Source organism: Cryptomeria japonica, chromosome 5, assembly GCF_030272615.1.
Source record: "Cryptomeria japonica chromosome 5, Sugi_1.0, whole genome shotgun sequence".
Classification (NCBI taxonomy): Eukaryota; Viridiplantae; Streptophyta; class Pinopsida; order Cupressales; family Cupressaceae; genus Cryptomeria; species Cryptomeria japonica.
Window position 1 is genome coordinate 712,013,146 of NC_081409.1, and position 27,441 is coordinate 712,040,586.

The 27,441-nt window shown below is 35.6% G+C and overlaps 1 protein-coding gene across 2 annotated transcripts in view; it reads right to left on the reverse strand.

The window, feature by feature from the left end:
- Positions 1-437: 437 nt before the first annotated feature.
- Positions 438-27,441, reverse strand: part of LOC131042158 (uncharacterized) — a 182,283-nt gene continuing 155,279 nt past the window's right edge. The window contains exons 5-10 of one of the 2 annotated variants that reach the window (XM_059221655.1): positions 25,293-26,110; positions 24,111-25,166; positions 2,579-2,933; positions 1,492-1,604; positions 1,074-1,133; positions 438-899 (exon numbers count right to left, since the gene is read on the reverse strand). In XM_059221655.1, the coding sequence (XP_059077638.1) occupies positions 1,528-1,604; positions 2,579-2,933; positions 24,111-25,166; positions 25,293-26,110 (2,306 nt within the window). In that variant the 3' untranslated portion in view covers positions 438-899; positions 1,074-1,133; positions 1,492-1,527. Of the gene's footprint in view, positions 900-1,073; positions 1,279-1,491; positions 1,605-2,578; positions 2,934-24,110; positions 25,167-25,292; positions 26,111-27,441 lie in introns of both variants that reach the window. The other variant, XM_059221654.1, reaches the window with a different exon arrangement.

Consider the following 27,441-nt stretch of genomic DNA (forward strand, 5'->3'; position numbering starts at 1 on the left):
GTGGGAAGGCCTATGGAACCCCCATGCTGCTTTTAAAAACATTTTTCCATTATTTGAACCAAAAACGAAAATTAGACATCCCAAATGGAACTTTTGCATCCAGGAAACCTGGGATTGACCATCTTGAGGACATCCAAGCATCTTTTGTCATATCATAGACATTCCCTTGCACTTCAAACCATTTTGAGATGGTTTCACATTTTTGGGGAAAATTTGGACATTGGTGAGGGATGTCCCCTGTCATCCTGCCATCTTACAAACACAAAGTTGGACAAAGATGCCAATTTCAGGGCCAAGCACGTGTCTACAGAACACAAGTATTTGCCATTATCATGTTTCCCCAGAAACTTAGAAAACAATTTTGTGGAACTAAAACCAAACCACTATTATATCTACAATGGTAGTCGATGAGGAAAAGTCTAATTGCAACCCATCCATAAGTCACAATTCTGAAAAAGGTTGACACGCATTGCATAAAGTGGCTTCCAATCCTAGTTAGCATTCAAATAAAATGCATCAATGAGGTTTCCCATTCTGCAAACATATAGTCACATGGCAAATGACTCATCAATTACATTGATTTATGCAATTTGTAATTTCTAGAGATTTTTAAAACAGAGCTGTTTAAAATCCTTAAAATAAGTTTGATTAAGTTTGTGGCACAGATCTTCAAAAGGTCATTGTGCCTTGGTGAAGAGGGGCACTCCCAAAAGCATATGACCCTGATTCAAACCTCACAACTCCAGCATGCATGTGGCAAGATTGTGGCATGCTTACCCCACAATGCTTTAAGGCTTTCCATGACCTAGCCCAAGATTTAGCGAGCAGAAGAAAATCCCTTTGTAGCAAAGACTGCTACCACAAGGAGTCTTGATCAACAGAGGAAGTATAATCATAGTCTGTTGCAACCAACAAATATCACATAAATAAAAATGAGAAAAGACAACATGGCAGAAGCTGAGCAATTATATCACAAATCCTAATTTGAGAGTGGTCATAAACAGGAAGATGCAAATATTTCAGGACCGACAGTAGATAAAACAAAAACAAAATCATAAATTTATATTTCTTACAATTATAATAATCTTTTAAGAGGTATCCTTGGGAATTTGGTTTCTGAACCAAAGTATTACCTGTAGCAGTCACATAAACACAGAACAGTTCTCAATAAATAAGTTGCCTGGTAAAGGTCCTTCAGTTTGCCTTGCTGTGTGGGACATTGAATCAATGCAGACTAGTATTTGAAGTTCACAAAGAACTTCAGGTATTTCAGCAAGCCTATGCCAGAAATCCAGACCGCTGTTAAACACATGGGTAGTTCTACAACTTCTACTTGTAACTATAAAACCACACCAACAGGAAATGGTGTCCATGATGAAACACTAAACATTTCATTTGACTTTAAAACTATTTTAATGAATAACAACAGGAAGAAACAATCAAACAACATATAATATAAACAAATTGCATTTATAGGAGCAGCAATCTTACCCATCATCAAATTGTAGATCATGAAGAGAATAACCACTAGCTCTGCCGGAAAGTTCTATAAAGTTTTAAAAGATCATTCATAATAGAATGAATGTCTTCTAGTATAGGAAAAACTGCAATAAAATGTACAAAAATAAGCATTTAGAATAAAACAGCAAACATTAAAACCCACACCTAGTCATCAGCATTCACAAGTACTATTCAAAATATCCAAGAAAATATTTGGGCACGCAAAACCATCATCATTGAAAAAACCAATAAGGAGACATTGGAGCAGTCGAGTGTCTTCTATAGAAAAGGGGTACGTGTTGAAGATTAAGGAGACACACATGCGCCTCCTGTGCTATGGGCTGAATGTAACATAAAAATGGCCCAACCCATGTTCATATTAAGAAAAGCTGTTCATTTATCTGCCCATTCACCAAACCAGCGAGAGAAACTTTAAGATCAAGTAAATACTGCTTTACATGTATCACTATAATTATATCAGAAATAGGATGAAATTAAATGACATTTTAGAATTAGATTGAAAAGGCAGTTGATTGTGGGAAAACGATATAAGAATATTAGTACAATGCTCAAATAATATAATATTGTAGTAACATGTTAGAATTTATTTGCCACAGATAGTATGCACCTGAATGTGTATGTGTCTGTGTGTTGGGGGAGAAGAGGCAGGGTGGCGGGAGGGGGGAGGGGGGAGAATTTGGAGGTATAGGATGATCTGAAAAACCCAAACATCTGCTAGTCCCCAAAGTGGAACCAGAAAACAACAAAAATATATTTCAAGAAAGCAAGCCATCATATTCCTTAGAATTTAGTTACTACTTGTGAGTACCAACATGCAAGAGTTTTGATAAGAGATTACAAAAATGAAATGTCAATACAAACAAAAAAAATGTATTGCAATTGCACTAGATTACAGTAAAAAAGAGAATCTTCAAAGTGCAAAGCTGTGATATCCCATCATCAGAATGAAATTCTTCATGTCTTCCACAAATGAATGTTCTACTGCATAATATATGGTGAAAATTACAATGCACGCTAATGATATATATGGGCATTTCTAAGATAAATTTAAAAATACCTTTGGTGTCCCTTGCATCTTGCAGATTGATTTCATTCCAATTTGTTGATAAGGCTTCGGCACGGTCAAGAAGCACCTCTATCTGTTTTTTTGCCTCCAACAGCTTAGTATCTGCATTGCTTTTGTCAGCACTATCTTGAACCATGCACAAACTGTCTAAGTTATTTTTTCCATGTTGGAAGTTGTCAATTGCCTCACAGTTCTTCAACCTCCAAATAAGAGCTTCTCTAAGAAGACACCCCAAAAGAAGTGTAGGTGCCTCAAAATGCAACTCAATGTGTTGATCTCTCAGACCTTTTAGTGAAATTGATATAATATGGCCTCCAAAAATGGACAATATGATCTTATCTTTGGTCTGCATTCATTCCATGGGATATTCAATCACATGTGAAATGAAACCAAGTTTTTTTAAATATCAACTTGTGGGCCAATAACACATAAATCACACTTCTATGGAAAATTAAAACAGCAAAAAAGGCATCAATTGCCTTAAAGATGAACTAGAAACAGCTGAAAATGTAATCACCCTTATCATAGAAACGTAGTTTTCACCTACTACTCTAGGTACACATGAAGTCAATAACTAGAGAACGAAAGTATTTAGCAAAGGAAGACAACATATAGTCAATAATTAATGAAAGAAAATATTATAAGTGATAGAAGACAATAACTGTGACTGTAATTTAAAAGTTGAATTTGCAAATAAAGTGCATCCTCATAACATTTAAGGTCATCCTAACTAGTCTACAGGCTTCAGCATGGATGAATAAGTCAGTGTCTTTGCATATAGAGATTCTGTGTCATTTTATTCAGAGCAAACTAATCAAGTCAGTCATCTTCAGGTATGTATATTGTCAGTCTCTTTCAACTACTATTTTTTCATTTTTCAAGGTCTAAGACATATTTATGGTTTAGGTGTAACTCAATGACAATGGATCTGAAAAAGGTTCATGAGTGCAAAAGAGTACACAATATTCAGCCTTATGCCCTGTAAATAGAGTATCACAAAATGAAGCTATGGATATCGAAGATAGGGATCATAGCAGCAAAAAAAGTTTGGGCAAACAATCGGCGAACCAAAAGTATAAGATTTTTTAAAAAATTCAGGAAAAAATCAGCAAAAAATAAGGAAAAAATCAGATTTAAAAAAAAACATAAAAAATGTAGAAAAAGAGAAACTAATTTTTTTTAAAACTTAGGGCATTTCCATAGTATAGAAATATAGAGAGCAAAAAAAATAGAGTTCAACCCATGAATTGTAGAAATTAATTTTTGTTGTTTATATTCCTATTGCTGATTACATAGGCAAATATTCAGTTAACTTTTTAAGAGGGCAGTCACCAAATAGATGTCTAAGTATGAGATCAAATATTAGCTAAGTCTATGAACTCAGATCAAAACTTAACAGGCAACAATCCAGCTACTGTTAGGAATTTAGTAAAAGTAAAAGCCATTTGAAGTGATCCAAGAATTTCATTGTGATTGAGGCAAGGAATTTTGTAGGGTTAATTCAATATTTTAGAAAGATTATCAAATCACATTCCACAATTGCAATGCTTTATATCATAGCACCAAAAATTGTTTGGAGAAAAAATCAGAAAACCAAAAGTATAAGATTTTTTGAAAAAATGAGTAAAATTTTGGATTTAAAAAAAATGGTAAAACATTGTAGAAAAATAGACACAAACTACTTTTTTTTTAAACTTAAGGGAATTTCCATAGCATGGAGATATAGAGAGTAAATAAAATAGAGTTTAACCCATGAATTGTAGAAAATAGATTTTTGTTGTTTATATTCATATTGCTGATTACATAGGCAAATATTCAGTAAACTTTTTAAAAGGGTAGTCACCAAATCACCAAATAGTTGTCTAAGTCTGAGATCAAAGATTAGCTAAGTCATACAAGTAGCCGAGATCAAAATTTATCAAGACACCAATCCAACTATTGGTAGGAATTTAGTAAAAGTGGAAGCCATTTTGAAGTGATCCAAGACTTTCATTGTGATTGAGGCAAGGAGTTTTCTAGGGGTAGTTCAATATTTGAGAAAGCTTATCAAATCATATTCCACAGTTGTAATGCTTTATATTCTCTTATGGCAATTGGTAAGTCTTTTATATGGGGTAGAATTCAACAAAAGGCAATTGTTTAGCTTAAGTAAAAGAATAGCAAGCCGGTTTTGGCAACACCTAGCTTGCAACTACTATTTTAGGTAGAGACAAATTTTAATGATTATCTGTTGAAGGTTCTTTTATTACAAGTATGTAAGCTTGTTTGTTGTCATTCAGATTTATTTCATGGAGCACTTTGGATATAATGAATTGTATGTCTTTGTTTGAGCAAAACTTAACTATTATAAATTAAAAATTAAAAATCATATATCTAAATCTATATCCATTACATATGTCTTCGGACGTTTAGTGTTGTAGTAGAAACACTATGTTAGTGAAGTAACCACCAAGGTTCACACCTCTGTTGGGCCATTGAACTCGCAGGCCTTCTACCTTTGTTGGGCCGTGTTGTGATGTTTTCACACATTGCCCCATTGCAAATGGGGATCCCCTATTTTTTAGGCCCTCTTGGTCTTTTGGATTTTGTTATTTGGGTCTTTTCACAGTAGTCTTGTCAGTCTCCTCGGTTTGCAAATGTTTAAGGGTCAATTTGATCAAGTTTGCAAGTCATTTAAATAGATTTGGCTGTCTGGAACCTAATTCGTCCATTTTAGGGTTTTGCCCTTCAGACTTAGATTTGAGGCCTTTTCCTTAAGGTTTTGGAAAAAGTGAACATTGCATTGGAATCAAGACGTTTCAAGGAACCTACCAGTAAAATTTGAACGAATTCTGAGCAAATTTGTACTTTTAGAAAGTTCCTATTTTTTAGGGATTTCTTGCCTCCCGGATTGGTCTAATTTTGCCAAAAATAAAACTTGCTATTTTTAGCACTTTCTATTTTTAGTAAGTTTAAGTTTCATCTAGCCCCAGTTTGCCCTAATTTTGATGTTTTGAAGTACTTACTATTTATAGTAAGTCTATTATTGGTAGATTCATCAACAGGCAGGGCTCTTGGCACTGCAAACTGGGCATTCCTAAACATCTCTAAATCCGGAAAGTTTGAAAAAACAGGCTAATTGATCAAGAAATGGCTGTGTGAAACTCATTCCAAAAGTGGAAAGCATTGAAAAATCTTCAAAGTCTAGTAGAGCAAAAATCCACTTCAATTCCAAAGATGGCACCCCGATCTGGAAAGTGTGCAAAAATCTCTAAGTTAGAAAAATCCCCAAGGAAACATGCAAGTGGGCACCAAAATGAGGCCATGGACAAATTTTCCAGCACAAGGTGAATTTAGCGCCCAAAAGGAGAAACAGGCACTAGAATGGAGTGGTGGTTTCCATGACCACACTAAATTAGTGCCCAAGAGAAAGGAGCACTAAAACACAGTTTCCTCCACAACACAAATTCCTTAACACTCGCAAAATTCTGCCCAGACAAGTGATAGAGTGCTAAAGTGGGGCCAGGCAAGAAAAGTCAACCAGGGCAAAGTTCCTTCATGAAGGGTGAATGGCACTATAGGTGTGTGGAGGGCGCTAAAACATGGGTTCGGAGGAGTTTTCCTCCAAGACATCAAATTCACACCCAAGTCAGAGAAAGAAAGTTGAAACCCAAGGCGCCATGGAAAGGTCAAGTAGGGTCAAATTCCTTCAACATATGATTTCCACACCCAAGTCCAAGTCATGAACGCTAGGAAAGGGGTATCAAGGAAAAGCAATTGAGAGTCAAATTCCTCCATGGGGGAGAATTAGTACACAAGTGTGCATCAGAGCGCTGGACAAAGATAACGAAAGAATTTTCCTTCCAAAGATGAATCTTCCATAGCATCAAAATTCCATTCCCAGGGATGAATTGAAGATAGAAATTCCAAGGCAAGGAAGGAGTCAAGGATGAAATTGAAAAATAAAATTCGCCCAAATTTTGAGAAGATGACAAAATTGGCCAAGGGAGAGAATTTTCCCTCTCCTAGACCTTGGAAGTCAAATTTTGAAAAATCCTAAAAAATAGGAAAGGTGATGAATTGATCAAAAAAAATTCTTCCCGAGGAAATTACACCCAAGATGAAGAATTCCAAGAAAGTGAAAAATTGACTGTGTTGGAAATTCCTTCCAACAGGATAGAATTCCAAGAGAGGAAAAATTGACCAAGTATTGGAAATTCCTTCCTTCAGGACAGAATTCCAGGAAAGTGAAAAAATTGACTAAGTGTTGGAAATTCCTTCCTTCGGCACACAATTCCAGGAAAGTGAAATAATTGACTAAGTGTTGGAAATTCCTTCCTTCAAGATAGAATTCCAGGAAAGTGAAAAAATTGACCAAGTGTTGGAAATTCCTTCCTTTAGGACAAAATTTTAGGAAAGTGAAAAATTGACTAGGGGTTGGAATTTCCTTCCTTCAAGAAAGAGTTCTTGGAAAATATGAAATTTGGCAAAGGATTGGAAAATAAGAAATGTAACAAAAGGCGAAGAATTTCAAGGCAAAAGGAAAATTGGCTGAGTAGGAAGATTTTCTCTCTCCAAAGCTCAAAACAATACAAAATTCCTTAAGCATGGAAAATGGTCAGTGGTCAAGAAAATCTTCCTTCAAGACAAAGTGTGCACAAAAATTTTCCTTAAGGACAAAATTCTCTCTTCAAGAATTTTCTCTCTCCAAGAATTCTAGATGTGCAGGATTCTTGCAGGAGTGGATAAATTTGTTAAAATTCTTCCAAGGTAGGAAAATCTTCAAAATGTCTTTTGTGAGCTTAGAATGGAAAGATTCTTGTAAAGGATGAGTTGGCGACATGCAAAGAGAATATTCCGTATTAATGAAGCACAACCGCGAAAATTATAAATGACAATGAGGTCCATTTGCATGGCGAGAATATATTGCGTACATGAAGACATAATGGCACATTCATTGTTGGAATATTTGACCAAGTGGTGGCTAGGTCAACACATGCTAGGGTAGTGGAGCATCTTTTTGCATGTAGCCATCATATTTATGAGATGATGGAGCATTTATTACACATTGGACGAACTTGATTGATAATGGTGCATTTAATGCACAGTGGATGCCATTTTGGGCAGGAAAGAATTTATTGTAAATGAGCATGATGGGCATTTAATATTTATTCCCACCTTCTTGTATCATGTGTGTGGAATCTTTTGGGTCAAACCCTAGTTAGGGTTTGCATGTAATCAAGGCTTGAGGTCTATATAAAGAGGTGACCCCTTCATTTGTAAGAAGGGAGATTCGCATGAAATTGTTGCAATAAGTTTTTGAGATAATAACAATGAAAACATTGTTTTCTGATAGTGTCTACTTCATTTATTTTCAAAACTTGCATGGTTTCACCTTCCTCAATTAGAGTAGAAGTAGAGTAGTGCTTTGATTTCAATGGCGAATGTAATGTTGTCTAATGAATTTCCATGGTTCATACTTTTTGCATCTTGTTAATTATAAGTTGCAGTGTAAAGTTAGCCTGAGCCACTAAATTTGTGCTAAGTTTGATTGTAAATAGTCATTTGGATTGCACCGTGTTGGGTATTCAAATGCACTTTTCTCATTGTGAAAATCTGTAATGTCCCCAAATCCACAATCTAAAAAAAAAAACATATAAACAATGCATTTCAACAATTGATTTCGATATGAATGATTTATCTAAAGTGTAATTAGTAAATTCTCTTAAGGTCACTTGTTATCAATAAGTCAATCCCATATTTAGTTCCTAATGAGATCAAGAGGACTAGCTACAATAGGATGCCCGTAGCGCTTATTAGGCCCAAGGGCGGTACACTCCCCCTTGGCCCAACTGCCAGCAGACCTTTAGTCATCCGCAGTGGGTGGCCTACCTAACAAAGGCCTAGTTCCTGCTATCCTTGTTGCTCTATTCTTCATAAATCTCATTGGGTTTGGATATGCAATTGCCTCATTCATTAACATGGTAAAATCTTAATTCATTCCTACTAGTCTTTAATTGAATAATACTGTTTATTCTCAATTTGTAGCTGCAATTTATTCATTAGTTAATTTAGCACATGGAGGTTCATTCATATTGTATACCCATATGTGTGTGTGTGTGTATATATATATATATATAATGTGTTGATATATTATATTGATTTCTATTAAATTAATCTCTATTTTCATACAAATGTATTCCAGCCACATCTATGTATATGCTATGTACTGAATTAAAAAACTACATATATTTATGTACTGATGTTCTTAATGAATATCTATTCTTTGATATGTAACCTTACTGCAGAATAAACAATGGCAGTTAAGTGACTTACCTGTATCCCTTCCACTTTTTGACTTTATCCTTCACCCTATCAATATCTCCTGTGTACTCCTTTTTTCTTTTTTTTTTCCTTATCTTCCGCCTCAAGTCATGCTTTTAATACCAGGGGGGGGGGGGGGGTTGGAGCGGACCCAACCATGGGTCGTGACTGCTAAGGGAGGGGTGAGCGGTGGTGACTATTGGAATCACCGCTCCCTGGTCCACCCGTAACTCCTTTCGGCATCTTAAACCATACGCACCGCATCACATACAATGTGATTGCTGGGTGCAATACACTCGTATAATGTTTAAGGTTTAGTGTTACTTTATAAGGTATCGATATATTATAAGTATTTTGTTTTTGTATATTAATATGAGTTCTATTTAATAATATCGTATGGTGATAAGATCTTATTTCTTAATAATAATAATTATATTAAGTTTTATATTGTATATTTATAGTTTATATTTATTTAGTAACACATTATATGGTAAATGTTATGTATCAATAATTATATATTTATTTAACAACATTTTATGGTAAAGTTAAATTAAGAGTTAACAATTAAAACATGATCATTATATTAATATAAAACAAGGATCATTTCCGATTAAATAATGGAAGGTATAAATGTTATCTTTTATTAAATAATTACAAAAATGTGGGGTTATGACAAAATCCTTCAACATCATCAAAAGATTGCGCCGGTTCTTGCGGGGTTGTCGTTAATCTTGGCGAAGCAGAATTTGGTTTATTTGGAATTCATCCATTAGAACACTATCTATTGCTATCATTCCACTTGGGAGTAGATTTAGATCCTTCTTACCCTTTCCCCTTTAATTTCAGTCCATTCTAGTTCAATTCATTATAAATTATAAATTATAAATTATTTTGAACTTATAGTTTATTATATATTAATATATATTCATAATCTATAATGGTTCAAATTTTAAAATACTTTATAGCATTAATTATAAACTATAGGGGTTTGCTCCTTCACTAAAAATGCCATCTATAATAGTGCATAATAGTGTTAACTTCAAAGCTAGTGTACAATATTAATTATATACTTGTTCGCACTAGAATCCATGGAGCAAAGTGTGCAAAGAGCTTGAGTCATATCAAATACACAATCTGGAGAAGATTTTCTAGTTGCTTTGATACTATCTCATATGCCCCCCACAATTTAGGATGATTGAGGCCCTTTCAAATTCAATTGATGACCACCATTCCTCCTCCCACTCCTTTATTTAGGGATTTTTCATAAGTCAAAAAGCAAAATAAGGGGAAAAATAACAAACTTTTTCAACGTTGATTCCACATTATCTCTGATTTATCTTGGATCAACCCTATTTTTGAGCAATTCACTAATTTCACGAGTTTTTCTAGGGATTTGTAAGTTTTTACAACGATTTTCACTTTTTTTGCCATTTTGGGGGTTTTTTTACATGATTACAACATGATTTAAATGCAAATAATCATTGAAAATTGGGTCAACGATTGGTCAATGATTTTTTCATGAATAAGGATATTTTCAATGAATAAATCGGCCGACTCCAAGATTCAGGATTAATAGGGTATAATCGTGATTTTTTGCAGACTGCTGCTTCTATGATAGGGATATAGAAACTATGTCTGGAATCTCTAGTTTTCTATGCCACACCTGCGTTTTGAAAGCAAATTATTCTAACTATGTTGCATTAGGCGGAGATATTGACTCCACTACTCGACAGTATGGTTATATTATTGGAATAAAAAAACATGCACAAATATTGCAATGGCAACTTCAAATTGACCTTAAGTAAAAATGTGAACAGCTATATACCATGAAAACCAAGCACAATGCAATTAAATGAAGATTGACAAGCTCGGATGGGGAATTGGAACTTCAACCTAAAATGTTGTTGTATGGCAACTCCTAGTGTCTGTATGGACTGAAGAATATCGTTGTGATCATAGGAGCACTATTTTGCAAGGGATGAAGATGCATTGAAAAATGAGTCACTAGCATAAAAGCAATGACAATTTTTGAGTTACCAATATTTATTGTTTCTATCATATTTATATTTTGTTGCATCTTTTCTTTTTTGCGTGCCATTAGACAACAAAATATAAAAAGGCCAACACTACCAATATAGGGAGCAAGTATGCTGAATAAACTTCCTTGGGATTCATTTAACTGATGAGAGAAGAAAATATTCTACTAATTATCATGAATAGAATGAAAATAAAAATAAGACTAAAGTAATTGGATGTGCCCAGAGATGTCTCTTGGAACATTCAGTGGATTCCTTTAGTGCACTTTAAATTGGGAGCAATGGATAATTTCTAAATTCCCATACAATTTGCTCTCGTTTTCATCCCAACAAAGGTGTCAAGGATTGGAATCAATATTTTTCCTATTTACTCTTTAGGGACTAAGATTTCTTTGCATTAGCTAATTAACTTTGGACACAAATATAGACTGAAAACCTGGTTTTTGAACTAGGAACATGTTGATGTGTTTTTTACACACAAGGAGACACAAAATAAAATACCTAAAGTATCTTATCCTCTCTTGAATAAAATCTCTCAAATGCTGAAGATTAGCTTAAGGATCACTTGAGAAGACTCCAAGGTTCATGAATGTAGGGTCACTACGTGTAGATAAGCTTTGTTGGTCGTTGTGATTGTTGTTTCTGAGAGATATGCGAGCATTGTTCCATCCTTGCCACAATTCTCCTAGAGGCAAAGTCATAGTGTTGAGCACATTCTACAATGAGCTCATAGCATTTCACCACAGGAGGAAAGCCAGCTACATTTATGATCCCACTTTCGATCATCTTCTTGGCTGTAGCTGTAGGTTCATTGACGTATGATGGGTGCTGGAATTTCTTGATGTCGAACTTTCCGAGATTAGTGTCTACTACTTTGCTCCAATGTGATGTAATCCTGCTTTCGAATGCACTTCCCTTCAAATCTTCCTTGATAAGCGCTTGGCGGGATGGGAGAGGGTCTCGTTTGGTTTGGAAGCCGCCATCTTTCACCTATGAGAGATATATAGTGGTGATGCAACGAAGTCTATTCACTCAACTATAAAATGAATCTTGCACCTTAAATATGAAATCAATTGCAAAATAAGACCGATTTACTCATTATATGCATTAGGAAGGTCTGATTTGCCTTAACAAAATAACTATCAATCCCAAATCAGACCTGCTCCTGACCTTACATCAGTCTAAATGATGCACTTACTTCTGATTTCTGAACTTTAACTTCAAAATTTAATTAATGATGAGACTGCTAATGCTCAAGGGTTCGCTGTCTTCTTAATCCTTTGCTGCTGAAGGAAGAAATTCGTCCTCCAACCTGTTAGAATTCGCCCTTGAGAGGATGATATTGATGTTCGTTTGCTATTGAAAATGCTTGAATTCGCCCTTTCGTAATGAGCTTCGCTGATCTGCACTTTGAAATTCGCTAATTGTTGATTCAAAATTCGCTACAGATTGCTGGCTGCTGATGAAATTCGCTCAAGAGAGAAGGAACAATTTGTTTGATTTGATGTTGAAATGATTGTTTCAAACCTTCTATTATAGGCAATCAAGGTGAAAGTCATGTCTTTTCCTATGAAGGCCGACTTGTCTTGAATTAAAACAAAATAATAAATAACCTTTGGCTGACCTACATTTTGATCAATTTCGAAATTTATTTTGGGCGCTAAAGTCATATTTGGTTAATTTTAATGCATTGCAAATAAAGTTTGCTCTAAATTGTTAACTCATAAAGTGCATTTTGTGTGAAATTCGCTCCTAATCATCAACTCATGAATTTCGCTCTTGATCTCTAACTCATGAAGTCGCTTCAAATTCCTCAAACATGAAGTTCGCTCCATTTTCCTAATTCATGAAGTTCATCTTTGTGAGATTCGCTCTTCTTCCTTCACCCATGAAGTTCGCTCTGATTTCTTTAAACCTGAAGTTCGCCTCAAATTCTTAACTCATGAAGTTTTCTCTAATTTTCAAATTCATGAAGTGATGTTGAAAGTCGTTGATGCAAGCTTAAGTATGAAAGTCTCTTTAAGGGTGTGTGTTCATAAAGCTTGCTTCTCTCACCTAGTTTATTCGCTTGCCTTTTTCAACTCATGAAGTTTTTTTAAGTGAGATTTGCTCCAAGTTCCTAACTCATGAAGTTCACCTTTGCATGAAACTCATTCCAATTTGTTGATTCATGAAGTATACTTGTAAAGTTCGCTCCATTTCATTGATTCATGAAGTATACTTGTAAAGTTCGCTCCATTTCGTTGATACATGAAGTATACTTGTAAAGTCTGCTCCAAATGTCTCAAACATGAAATTCACTCCAACTTGTCAACTCATGAAGTTCACTCTTGATCATCAACTCATGAAGTTCATTTCAAATTGAATCCATTTGAGGCAAGTGCTATCAAACATCCTTCGTTTCTCTTTCAACTTTGGTCATGTAGGCTCGCTCATGTGTGCTCATTGATGAAGTTCGCTCCAAAAGGTGAAGTCATGAAGTTCACTCCAAAAGTGCAACTCATGAAGTTCATTCTAATCTTCCAACTCATGAAGTTTTCCCTTGAACGTTTGAACATGAAGTAAGCGCTTTCAAATTTCCTTCATTCTTCAACTTTCAACATGAAGAAGTTCGCTCCAAATCTCTCAAGCATGAAGTTCACTCCAAGAGGCTAAGTCATGAAGTTCGCTCCAATATGCCAAGTCGTGAAGTTCGCTCCAAGATGCTAAGTCATGAAGTTCGCTCCAAGATGCCAAATCATGAAGTTCGCTCCAAGATGTCAAGTCATGAAGTTCGAACCTAGAGATGAAGTGGATAAATAAGCTTGTCAATCATTTCATCGCACATGAATTCAATCCTTGTAATAACTCATTCAAACACTCAAATTAATACTTACAACTATTCTCAAACAAGGCACTCAAGGGAAAGTCACTCATCTACCTCTCAACATGAAGTGTGTTTACTTAGACTCAAGCATGAAGCTAAGGTTTTGAGGCTTAGAGAATGAAGTGAATTGAAATCTAAAATTACCTATTTGCACATCGCCTAGATTCATTCTTTCCGTATAAGCTAGCAAGATGAGGCCTCTTTGAAACAACCTCGACCAAAGGTGTCTAAAGCAATTGCAGTCTACCTTCAACCTTGAACTCTTGGATTGTCGCTACTAGCAACTTCTTTAGACTTTTCAGCTGGACTCCTGATTAACTGATATGACATGTAAACCCTATAAACTCACTCATTTCACTTGCGAAAAGGGGAGAGACTAGACTAAGAGGCTAGGACTTGGAAAAAAAGAGGGGGGTCCCCATTTTGATGGGGTGATGTGTGAAATGGTCACAACAGAACATGATTCACAAACTTCAGTAATTAGCACCCACAGCTAGACACTTATGAAGATCAATACTGGATCCCGCAGACAGCAACAAAAACATTGTGAGTCAAGAGACAAAAAGAGTTTCAATAGATTTGAGTAGTGTCTCTGCCCAGTGGCAACCGTCAATCAGGTGCTAAGCATCGATCTTGATGTCATTTTGTCACATGCTCTTCTCTCGGATTGGTAATATTAAGTTAATTTTTGGCCAAACCTATTGTGCAATCAACTGAGCCCTGTATGAACACCAGTGGATTTGCAAAAAATACTCTAGCCAATAGAATTTTGTTTGTATGCAATTGACCATAGAAGCAATAATAGCCGATCAGACACGATTAATCGCGACCAATCGGCAATCGGCAATTTTCCCGATTTTTTCCCTCCGATCAGCTATATTTTTTCACGATTAGACGCGATTAAACCCCTCCAAAAATGCCGAAAAATCGCATGAAAACTCGTGACTTAAAAAACCCGTAAACCCTAAAAAATTCCCATGAAAACATGTGGAAAAAAGAGGCGAAAAGTCTATAAAAACACGGGACTGTGAGGGAGTTGCAAACAGAACACGGGACTGTGAGGGAGTTGCAGAAAGAACACGCGACTGTGAGGAGGAGTTGCTTGAAAATCGCGACAAGCTGAAGTGCTGCAACGCAACAGTGAGGAGGCGTAGCAACCTGCAATAAAGGTTGGACTTTTTAGAAATAATAAAATAGATTTCTTTCGTTGACAATACTAGTGGCATGATATCTGCCTAACGTATTCGTCTGGTTTAGGCAGAAGATTTTATATTAAACAGTTTCGGTTTTTCATGCTTTGCTTTGTAAACAGTTGTTAATTGTTATCAATATCTTTAAATAGAGCTAGGAAGAAAGTATAATAATCTAAAATATTGATAACTTTCTTATACCATTGTATAATAATCTATAATAATTTAGATTATTATACTTATCTTTCTAGCTCTATTTAAAGATGCCATTTCATTTTTTTTAAATATAAGAAAGTATAATAATCTAAAATATGGATTCACTTATCTTTCACCAAAAAACAACTGGAAGATAGTCTATTGATGCCATTTCATTTTTTTTAAGCTTTACTTCTCGATTTGAACAACCATGTAAAATAATAGATCATTTGGAGGTTTTAGGTTTATTTATAATAACTAAAATATTAGATTAAGGCTTTGAATATTTAATCACCGTAAAAAAAATTTATATTGTTGCATACTTTTACCAAGATTTTTTTGCTGTCCCTCTAGAGGAAAATGATACGTCAACTAAGGCACAGATTTTTAGAATGACATTATCTTGGTAATATTTTTTTTGCATCTCAAACTTAATTTTTATTTTCTTTTTCAAAGTCTTTGCTGATTTAGTTGAATGGAATTGTAAGCCATAGTTGGACAGTATTACATTACTATTAAGCAACCTCACAGAGTTGATAGATTGAAATCTGATTTAAACTAATTGTCTTAAGTTGATAGATTGAAATCAGATTCAAATTAACTGACTGTCTTTAGTTAAGAGACTGAAATTTGATTCAAATAAACTGTCTTCTTTAGTTGATAGACTGACATTTCATTCAAACAAATATAGCAGATAAGAAATAGAGTGAAATTTGGGTGTGATGATGGTTGTAAAGATAAGAAAACAGCAGATATGACTTGCATGTGGTTCTTTGATATCTGTTGATCATCATTGGTTGTCTTTTCAATTCTCTTTATTGGTTCAAAAATACTCAAAACTGTAAATTTTAGAGTAGAAATTGTTGCAATTTCAACCGAAAACAATTTGTTTAAATATAAGGCATACGTTCATCCCTTGTAAATGCAGCTAATTTGACAAAAATATTTTTCAAACATGGAGCCTTGATTCCCAATCCAGATACAGTAGTTGCTTGTCTTTTATCTACTTCATGCATATGTGGTACCAAATTAAAGTGGATAGGTGAACGTATGCTTGGAAGACAAAAACAGAGAAAAACATTTTGTCTCAGAACACAAAAAACAGAGTTAAAACATTTTTGGTCTTTTCTTTAACATTAGTAGTCTCTTATGGGATAACATGTTCTGTCTTTTTTTAATCTGCAATATTAACATTAGTTGTCTTTTCATTTTGAACTTTTCTTTAATCTGGTTGTTCTAAATATTAAATTTGTTTTACTCTGTTTTGCATTGGCAAGTGATAATCAATCAATAAAAGAACTTTTTGATGTGAAGAATGCCCCATTTGAAATCATTTATCTAACTTGTTGGGGAGCCATTAAATACTGAATTAAAATATTTTTGCAGATCTGATTCTTGATCAGAATGCCACGTCAAAAAGACTTCGCATGGACACATTGCACAGCAGTTCTTGGTAGCACGAAGGTCAAGTGCAATTGGTGTTTAGAAGAGATCAGTGGTGGAATTTATCGTTTCAAATGGCATTTGTCCAAAGAACAAGGAAATAACACCGTGATATGCAAAGCATGCCCTACAGATGTCTCGTATCAGGCAAAACAATCTCTTGACGGGATTGCTGGGAGTAAGGCCAAAAAGGCAAGAATTGGGGTTGAACTAGGTTCTAGTTTTGCAGATCCCAGAACAAACCATTTGGGTGAGGAGGATGGCAAAGATGGGAGTTTTAGGGAATGTGGGTCAACACCTAATTCTGTAGCACGTGGACCAAACACAGGTGGAGGAAACATTAATACTTTCTTCCAACCTCGTACTATTCCAGGATCACAAACCACTTTGGAGAGTACAGGATGGTGGAAAACTGTCACTGAACAAGCAAGGAAGGCAATTGGTAATTTTTGGTACTCCTCTCACATGGCATTCCATGCTTCCAGAAATCCATATTGGCAACCCATGGTAGATGCTATTGCAGCTGTAGGACCTGGGTTTCAAGCCCCATCTTATGAGTCATTGAGGGTTGATATGCTGAAAGATGCAGTAGAGGATGTTCAAGATGTTGTTAAACAACATCGGTTACAGTGGGCTAGAATTGGTTGCAGTATCATGTCAGATGGTTGGACAGATAGAAGGAACCGAACTCTCATTAACATCCTTGTCTCTTGTGAGATTGGAACTGTTTTTCTAGAATCTGTGGATGCATCTAATATGATGAAATCCACAAATGCATTGTTTGAGATGTATGACGTGGTAGTTATGGATGTAGGGCCACAAAATGTTGTTCAATTTATCACAGACAATGCTGCTGCTTGTGTTGCTGTAGGGAGACTTCTGACAGATAAATACCCTTCCATGTTTTTTACACCATGTGCAACACATTGCCTTGATCTAACCCTAGAGGACATTGGAAAAATAGAATGGGTTAAGGCGGCCTTTCAGAAGGCTCACAAGGTTACCAAATTTGTTTATAATCACACAAGGGTTTTGGCTATAATGTGCTCTTTCACAGGAGGCAAGGAGCTAGTTCGACCAAGGGTGACAAGATTTGCAACATATTTCCTTGCATTACAAACATTATGTGAACAAAAAGGTAATTTGAGGCGAATGTTTGTTTCAGCTGAGTGGATGGAGTCTGGCTTCACAACTCAAGCAAATGGCATAGCAGTGGCAGAGTATATGTATTCTACCACCTTTTGGGAATCAAGTGAGCAGATTGTAGAATTTTCAGAGCCTTTAGTAAAAGTCTTGAGACTAGTGGATGGGGAAAACCCCCCCATGGGATATGTGTATGAGGCCATGGATAGGGCCTGTAGTACCCCTTCCCTAATCTATTTCTAACCTTGGTTTAATCTTGATCAGTTTATCTTAATATTATGTTATAGTCAGATGTTGAATTAACGCATAGCTATTGATGTGGTTTCACACTAGTTGCATGCAGGTTGTTAGTGTACCTATTTCGTGGTATTAATATCGGGCTAACGCTTTCATTTAATTTTATATATGCATGCATGTATGACTCTTGGTTGCAGGGGATTTCAGGTACAACACCGCATGAGTGCGAGGTTCTTCTTCACCTGGATTTCAGGTTTGAGTGTACCTTTTTAATCCTTAGAGTTGGATTAGGTGGTCGTAAGACCCTAATTGACCTTAGTCATGCTCAAGTGAGCATCGTCAGTCGTCGTCGGTAATCCCTTTTTTGTTTGGGTTTGCGAGTCGTCTGTTGGGTTGACCTTCTCGGTTTGCGTGCTTGGTGTGCCTGGTTAATTGATTAATTCGCCCTTAGTAATTATTTTGATTAAATATGCGTTTGTGCATTAGAGTTTAATGGGCTAGATTAATTGGAATTCCGTTATGCGATTTTCGTTGATATTGGATTGCTTATTTTAGATTGGGAGTGAGTTAGATTAAATGACTGCTTTGGAATATTAAATGCATTTTGAATATGCTGGTGAAAAAGAAAGTTTTGTATTTAATTGCGATAGATTTAATTGTATTCTGTTGGCTTCTGATATTAGAAAGGCTAAATTTGAATTGAATGAGAAATCGATTTTGAATTAAAAAGCAATTTAATTTGTTGCTATAGTTAGAAAAGTATTAAATTTGGAGAATTATTTGTAAATAAAATTTTTAATTCCAAAAATAGAATTTTTGGTCAACTCTTCCATATAACCCAAATTTGGGGAAAATTGGGGGAGGGACATTTTTGGAGAATTTTTGGTTGAAAAAGATTTGGGAGATGAAATTGGAGGATTTTTGGATGGAGAAGGAAGGGTTTGGGAGCTGGAGTTTTGGACTCTTCGACAGATCTTGCCAGGAATGCGAGATCAGGTAGGATCTGTTTAACCATTTGGTTTTAAAATAAAATAGTTCCTTGTTTGGCCATTTGAGTTTGGCTGGAGATTATAATGGAAATGTGTATTTTCCTCATTGCTGTTTGGGTGTTTGAAACCCTTTGTTATTGGAAAGGATGAAAAACCTTCAAGAAAATATGATATCTAAACCAGTTCGTTTAAACCGAAATTATATTGAATTGAAATCCATTAGCAAGCTCTGTAGTGGGCGTTTTGTTTTTAATAGTTCGAACTGTGTTTTTAAGGAAAATGAAAACATTGATTTTTAATATTGAACTGTGTTTCAAAAAAATTAAGAAAATATATTATTTCGGACTGTGCGTTGTTATTTTTATTTGGAACGAACTGGGCGAGTTTTGTTTTAATAACGCAGCCCTTGGGTTGGGGTTGGAGGGCGGGGAGCGGAGCTCCACCCGCTCCTCCTCCCCTCCCCCGCTCGTCCCACTTCCTCCCCCGTTCCCTTGCTTATTGCGCGCAGATCGCAGTGCCTGCGGCTCACGGCGGTGGCCGCAGGGGCCGCGGCACCTGCGGGCACCACCGCGAGCGCCGCCAGCGAAGTCTTCTCCACCCTGCGGCTAGGGTTAGGGCACGGCCCGCCCTAGCCACTTAATTTAAATGCGTTTTTTGTTTTAAACGTGGCTTATAAAATGTTTTTTTTTAATGTTTTTTTTTTATCACTCAAAAAAAATGCATATGATATGAGTATCATTTTTAATGAAAGATGTTTTTTTAATGTATTTTTTTTTTAACTCAAAAAAAATATATAACGTTTTTAATACTATTTAATGTAGATTCTGATGTAAGATTTAATATCAAATTGTGAATATTTTGGGTAGATCAAATATTGTTATATTGGAAAAATCCTTTTAAGTTTAAACGTACTTATTGCCTATATATTGTTTGAAGATTTTAAGGGTATAAGTCATCTGGAAGGGTCCGAAATGAATATTGAACCATTGATCATTAGAAATTTAACAATGTGCTTTTGGAAATGATTATCTCCATTTAGATTCTCTTTCTACATTTTTATTTCCGTAATCCATATAATGTATCTGGAATTGAAAATACGAAATTGTAGAGGTCGGTTTTAGACCAGTATGTTAATGACGTTTTGATTGGAGATTAAATATCTTATTTTAGTTGATTAATGGTTGTCTGAATTTTTATTAATATGAATTGGTTAAAAACTCATTATGGCTTAATTTGCCTGTTCGATGCTTTGAACCTTAGGAGTTAGAAAACCAAGAACAACCTATCCCTAGATGAGGTAGATACTGTAATCTGATTTGGATCTTGTAGAAAACTTGATCGATTTTAATGTTTAAATCAATTTGAGAAAATATTGTCTTTTCTGATTATTGCCTTGCGAGTTTAATTTCTGTATTCGCTTTTAATTATGAAATGGCAAGTCTTGCTTGTTTGATAGGACCCTGTCGTATGAAATGATTTGGGGTACCTGTTTCAGTCCTCGATTCCGAGTTGACTGTTGTATTGTGGTAGTGTCGTTTTGATCATATCCTCCTTGTGTGTGAGTCGAATGATGATTGTGGTTGACCGTTGTTGGTCGGGTCTCTAGTTAGAGTACCGTCAGTAAGTGATTACCCTTGAGTCGTGTTTGACCTGATGATTGTTTCTTCTTCTTGAACTCCGTTCGTCTGACCATGTGTATTCCTTGGTTTGTGTTCGTCTGAGTATAGTCTAGTGTCGTATGGGAAAGTGGCTTTCGATTGGGGGCCGCGCCCAAAGTGGCTGCTGGGTAACCCGTCGAAAGTGAGTCTAATAAGTGAGAACCTAACAATAGATTAGAATGTAATCTCTAAATAAGATAATTGTGCCTCACACATGGGACGAGTGCTATCATAGACTCGACATGCTGTGAGAAGGCCTGAAATGGCAAACCATCTTCCTTGTCTTCACGAGAGGATGTGTGGGTCCACACGAGGCTTGGATGGGCCGGAAGCTCGGATTAGGTTGCCAGGGTGACCCAGTGTATGGGGCCGGGACCTATAAAGACTTGCCATGGTAACCATACCAGGTTGTGTGATGACACTTGTCCCTACGTTCGCTAGTGTGTTGTCGTTTTGTCCTGTTTTGAGTACCTTCGTGAGTCGTCCCTTTGTCTCTGCCCTTGTGAGTATCGGCTTCATGTTAGACCTTGGGTGGTGATGGCTCAGTCTTGTGGATGCTCTTCTGGACTTATGTTTTTAGCTTGATTATGTTCAGCTGGATCCTGTTCTTTTCAGGGATCGTTTATGTATTAATTGACCGATGTGGTCGTTTGTATATTGTTTATGTATCGCCTTGATGGCTGGATTGTATAGTGTAACCTCTTGTATTCTTAACTTTATTATTTATCAGAGGGGTTGAGCAGACCCGGAGATGTAGCCCTTTAGGGGTGAACTCCGAGATCATTATGGTGTTATGTGATGTGTTCTCTTATGTTTCCTTTATTCAGCTTTATCATGCATGAATAGCTTATGTTAGAATGGTTAAGTGGATAATTGGAATTAACTATAAATGCTTATATTCAGTTCTTTCTTGAATGCCATGTTGATCGAATGCGTAAGTGGTTTAGATGATATTTATCGTAGATGCCTGTATGTAATCGTCTTTTAAAATGCAATAAGTTGGAATATGAAAGAATGTAACTTAGAGTAATGGATTATATTCAGTTGTTGTTAAAGAAATGAAGTATGCTTGAAAAGATCTCATATGATTTTGATGAAATACTAGTGTGTTAAGATATTAGACGTATGGCTTGTAATTTTAAATGAAAAGCTTGAATGAAGATTATGAATAGATCTTAATGGATGAATCATTGCTTGTGATTTATATTTCCATCTTTGAAAGAAATTATCCTGTTTAAGAATTATCTCGTTATTAAGATAATCAGCTTACTGGATTAATCGTGTGAGTTAAGTGAATTGTGAAATTTTAGTAATCTCGTTGGGAAACTCTTTAGGTGTTAGTTGAAGTCTTCCGCTATGTAATCTGAATCTTTGATATCTTGTTGTATCTAATGTGGTGTATCCTTAAAAAAAAAAAAATTGCACTCTATTCTGGTGTTTTGGCTTAATCCATTCGGGGTTTCCTGGAGGGGCATTACAGGGCCAAAGAGGTGATAAGGAGTAAGCTGGAAAATAACAGGGATAGGTATATGCCATTGTGGGACATAATTGATAGGAGATGGGATGGATAGATGCACACTCCTCTCCATGTTGCAGGATACTTTCTCAATCCTTTGTTATTCTATAAGACTGACTTCTTGGAAATTGATGCTGAGATCAAACGAGGATTCTTCAAGTGCTTGGAAAAAATGTTTCCTGACTTGGAAAAATTTGATGCGGCTACGATAGAGTTGGAAGTGCACAAGCATGCTAAGGGTTTTCTCTCTTCTAGGGCTGCTATACAAAGCAGAAAGACTATTCAACCAGGTAGACTATAAACTTTTAACAATCTCTTTATTTTGTCAACATGCTCATTAAGCTCGTTAAGATTATAAGATATTATTAGTCTTACAATATCATCTCCATATGATGTGTTTTTCAGCTGCATGGTGGGCTTCTTTTGGAGATGAAATACCAAATTTAAGGTGGATGGCAGTGCGCATTTTGAGCCAACCGTGCAGCTCATCAGCTTGTGAGCGTAATTGCAGTGTTTTTGAACACATACATTCCAAGAAACGCAACCGCCTATCACAACAACAGCTGAATGACTTGGTATTTGTTCATCACAACCTTCGCTTGAAGATAAGGAAAGCTCAAGGTGAGAATATTAATATATAGTTGCAGCTTTTGAAATTCTATTCACTATTCACTATTCATTGTGTTTTTCACTTGTAAGGGAAACACTAATTTCTACATGGGCAAAATCAGGAACTATTGAGGATGGCTTGTCAATTGACCTCGATAAGATATATCCAAAGTGTGAGTTGATTGCTGCTGATGATGCTGATGATGATGATGATGATGATGTTTATGATGATGATGATGTTGTTGTTGATCGTCCACTTGAGACTGAAGATTTTGATATCATGAGGCAAGCCAACTTTGCTCCTCAATGGTTTGATCGAATTAGGACAGGCTCTCACCCGGGAGCTTCATCATCAGAGCCTCCTGCCCTCTAGCATGTCATTGCCTACATTTGATATTTTGGAATTTTGTACTTAGTTGACAAGTTGACTTTATTCAAAGTCACAAACTATATTGTAATTGACATTTTGACATCTATCACCATCTAGATATTATTTATGGTGTAGTATATTTTGTGCAACGTAATCGGTGATATGAATATAAACAACGGAAATCTATTTTCTGCAATTCATGTGTTCAAGTGTCTATTTTATTTGCCTACAATATCTCTATGCTATGGAAATGCCTTAATATATATAAAAAAAGTAGTTTTTGATTGTTTTTCTACAATTTTTTACGTTTTTTTGTAAATCCGATTTTTTCCCGATTTTTTGAAAAAATCTTATACTTTTGATTTGCCGATTAATTCCCCAAACGATTATTGCTTCCTTGCAATTGACTATTGCTATTATATCATTCTATATCCTATCAGACCAACCTCTTCAGTACTTAGCAAGAAAATATGGATAGCTACTTTCATCAACTTATTGAAATTCTTTAGACAAATTTGTAAACCTACCAATGGAAGATGAGCTTCTAGGCACCAAAACAAATCACCATAACTAATATTATTGACAGTTTAACAAATTAGCCCCTTGCTGGAACCACTAGAGAACTTATTCAATGATATACTTGAAGACAGTTCTCCATACACAAATTATATCAAACTTTAATATTACAATTCCTTACTCTTTTATCAATTCAACATAACTATGATAAATTCATGCCACAAATAAGTTTAACACAGCTCTCGCCTGCATTGTATGGTGAAACTTCTAAAAAAAATGTATATCGGTTTCCATACAGAGGACAGAAAGGCCAACGCAAATATTCTACAAGCTCAAGAATTTTCCATAGTTAATAATAATTTAAGTATTTCCTAAAATCAATTGAAAAAGAAAAGGAATTTAAATTTTTAATATTAATATATTATAGATAACCTAAAACTGGCAGTTGATACCTTTGATAGGCTTCCTCTATCCAGGAGATCTTCAGAAAAAAGTTCCCTCCACGTGGTAAGAGTATCTGCATCTGTTCTGGAATGTTTTTCACCTCCCTTAAAAGTGAAACTCAAGATGCCAGAAAAGAGCCCTAGAACATTGTCATGGCAAAATTTCTCTGTGGAATCATGGACACTTGATTCACCAGACTTATTACTGAGATGAGATGCCCTTACTGAATGGTAAAACTTCTGAGGTGGGAAACTTACAATAGATAAAATGTCTATCCTATGCTGTGATAAAGGGATGCATACAGATCCAAAAGCATCAGATGGCATAGATATCGATTTGGATGTATTTTGAACCTCTTCAAGTGCAATTTTAGCAAAAAACTCCTCAATTTTTGAATCATCAACACAAGTCAAACCTTTCAGATGTTTCCCTCTTCTAGTTGTTTTCTCTACATCTGTAGAATACTGATTATGAAGAAGTTTATGGTAGTCGCAAAGATGGCAAAGATACGTTGATAAACTAACTGGACCATCGAGTAATCCAGGCACCTTCATATCAAACTCTACAATGCACTGAGAATCAGGCTGTAAACCAAATCCATTATTGATTATACTGGAAAAAATTATGGCTTTTGAATTTTCCTTGCCAGCATTTTGAAGCTCCAACACTAATATCCAATGTGGTGAGAGGGGATGGATGGTGCAATTGTCAAGAGTCACACTGAACCTAACAAGACTGCTATTATTCATCTGGAGAAAATTTTCCACACAGTTCATTTCTGAACCACCATGGTAGTCGTTGAAAGCTAGAGTCTTTGATGGTGCAAGCATTGCAGAATGAGGAGTAACCTTGATACTACACTTTGGTGAGAGTGACATACTTCTGACATATTTTGTGTTAACCAGCTTTGGCCTTAACAAATTATCTCTACTTGGATCAGTTAATATTGAAAAAGCAACTTTCAAAGAAATTGCCAATTCACTAATAGCATGATTCAACAAATGGTTGAACTGATGAATATGATCAGCTGCTCTTGATATGTCATCGAGGATGCTCATCAAACTCTGCAAAGTTATAGAAAAAAACTTTAATCTTGGAATGGTGAGAGCAAGAGCAATTTTCTAGTAAAATAGACTCTCCACAAAAAATCCATATAAAGAAAGATTTTCAATGGAAGTGCTCTGTTTTACCTTCACATTTGCATCCATGTCCGACTCCCAAGTTCTCCAGCTCCTTTTAGGCATAGCTCCAGCATAATATCCCTCAGGAATCGGTACAGAATTACATATTTCTACCCCTAGAATACGCCCTCGAGCAGTCAAAATAACCATAGGCCTACCACTCATATTAGATTCAGAAATGTCCTTTCCTGCTACACCAATAACAGCATCTGCAACTGGCAGTTTCTTGGTGAATAGTTTCTCTCTCAAACTGCACCTTGCCCATTCTGAATTACCAGTTTTACTTTGTGATCCAGTCTGATGTTTCCCATGCATATCATCTTTGTTTGACAGGTTATGTGTATCCATACCAAAAGACTTCTGGGTATCTCTGTCCTCAAACAATGTTGAGATAAAACCTTCAGATCTAGCACAGTAGCATAGATATTTTGAACCTAACAAACAAACAGATGTAAGTGGTGCCTGGACCTTCCACTCACAAATTTCAAAACTGTTTCTATCCAGCTCAATCTCAAAAGATTTTTTGTCAGCACGAAAGCTTGAAATGATACACGAATTAATGTCAAATATTTTACTGCAAGATACTGCCACAATGCGACCATGTTGGCCTACTACTAAAAGAGTATCCCTGACTTCCGAAAGCTGTCGATCTTTCACGCCTTCTGATTTTTTGTTTACAATTGATTCAGAATTAGTTGCTGCATTTCCTGAAGAGATGGCAAGCAATGCCAAAATAGGTTGCCCAAGTCTGCACAATAGCCTTGAAGAAGGAACATCAATGTCTTGGAAGAACAATGGAGTCATATATACACATCCATCAACATCACCTGAGTTGGCATTAAAAAATAGAAGATTGACGATTCAGATTTCATCTCCAATGTTCTCTGTAACAAGCCGATGAGAAAATCCAGCAAATATGGAAGAGCATTTTGCAATGGAGTAACAACAAAAGAGCAAGAAGGCAGATGTATTATAAAATGATTAGTTCCAAACTTTAAGAATCTCATCTTTGTTTATTTTGAATATAGAAGGTACACAAATAAAATAATGTTTTGATTAAATCACTTTAGGACCACCTGTGTGAATAGACTATAGAATGATTCTCTTACAGTATGAGAACCAAAATCATGACTTGACTGATCACATCATAACTAGTGTAATTTGAAAAGAGAAGCCAGAATGTATAGGGTAATTTCAATGGCACAAAGATAAAAGTGTCCAGCTTCGTGAAATACAATTTACATCTGTTGCATTTTGTGCTCCCTTGGCACAAACAGATCCTTGTCATATAAAATCACCATTCACATTATAAGTTGCATATCCAGCTGAAGGTGGGAAAGTATTTCAATTAAAAAATTTAATGTGATGGGTTTCCTTCAATAAAAATCAAAATCTCAACAATGAAATAAAGAGTATTGAGAAAAATTAAATGTGATAGCAAATGTTTAAATTGGAGATTCATATCTATCATTATGCAATGCATAGATCCTGCATTTGTTTCTTTGACGAGAAAAAAGAATATGGCATAAAAGGTTTCAAGGTTTGATATATTTTGGAAAGCTAACAAATTGATTAAAAAATTTTAAAAAGCCAAAGGATGGCTGTTAAGTGTCCATAAATATTACATGATCATACTTACAGAATGTCAGCCCAAGTAGTATTTACAGATTCTGGTGCATTTTGGAAAACATGCCTAAACTCCAGGTTAGTGAATGAAAAGAATTTCTTGTTTGCTTTGCATGCAATGATATATTGAGCATACTGTTGATTTGGAAAACTGAGTATCTCAATCACGTCAATGGAATGGAAAACCACGGATACTATCTTAATAGCATGCATCAACGAATTGCAGGCAAGATGGAAGTCCTTAAACTTCTTTCACGAGTCAAACATGCCATTTTTCCACCCAATTTTTTTTATTGCCGATATCACAGATTTTCCACAAATCGAAGTATGAGAATTTATTGATGTTTTAGCAGGAATCCAATGATTCTCAAAATTGTTTAAAACTCATAAGAGAGGTCTTGTTAGCATTTATCCCACAGGCACGGGTATAGAATACCATTAGAGTGTTTGTAAGATCAAATATTCATAGTAGATTTTGGCTTTAAGTTAAGCTCAGTTGTGCATGCATTTTTAGTTTGTGGCAGTTAAAGTA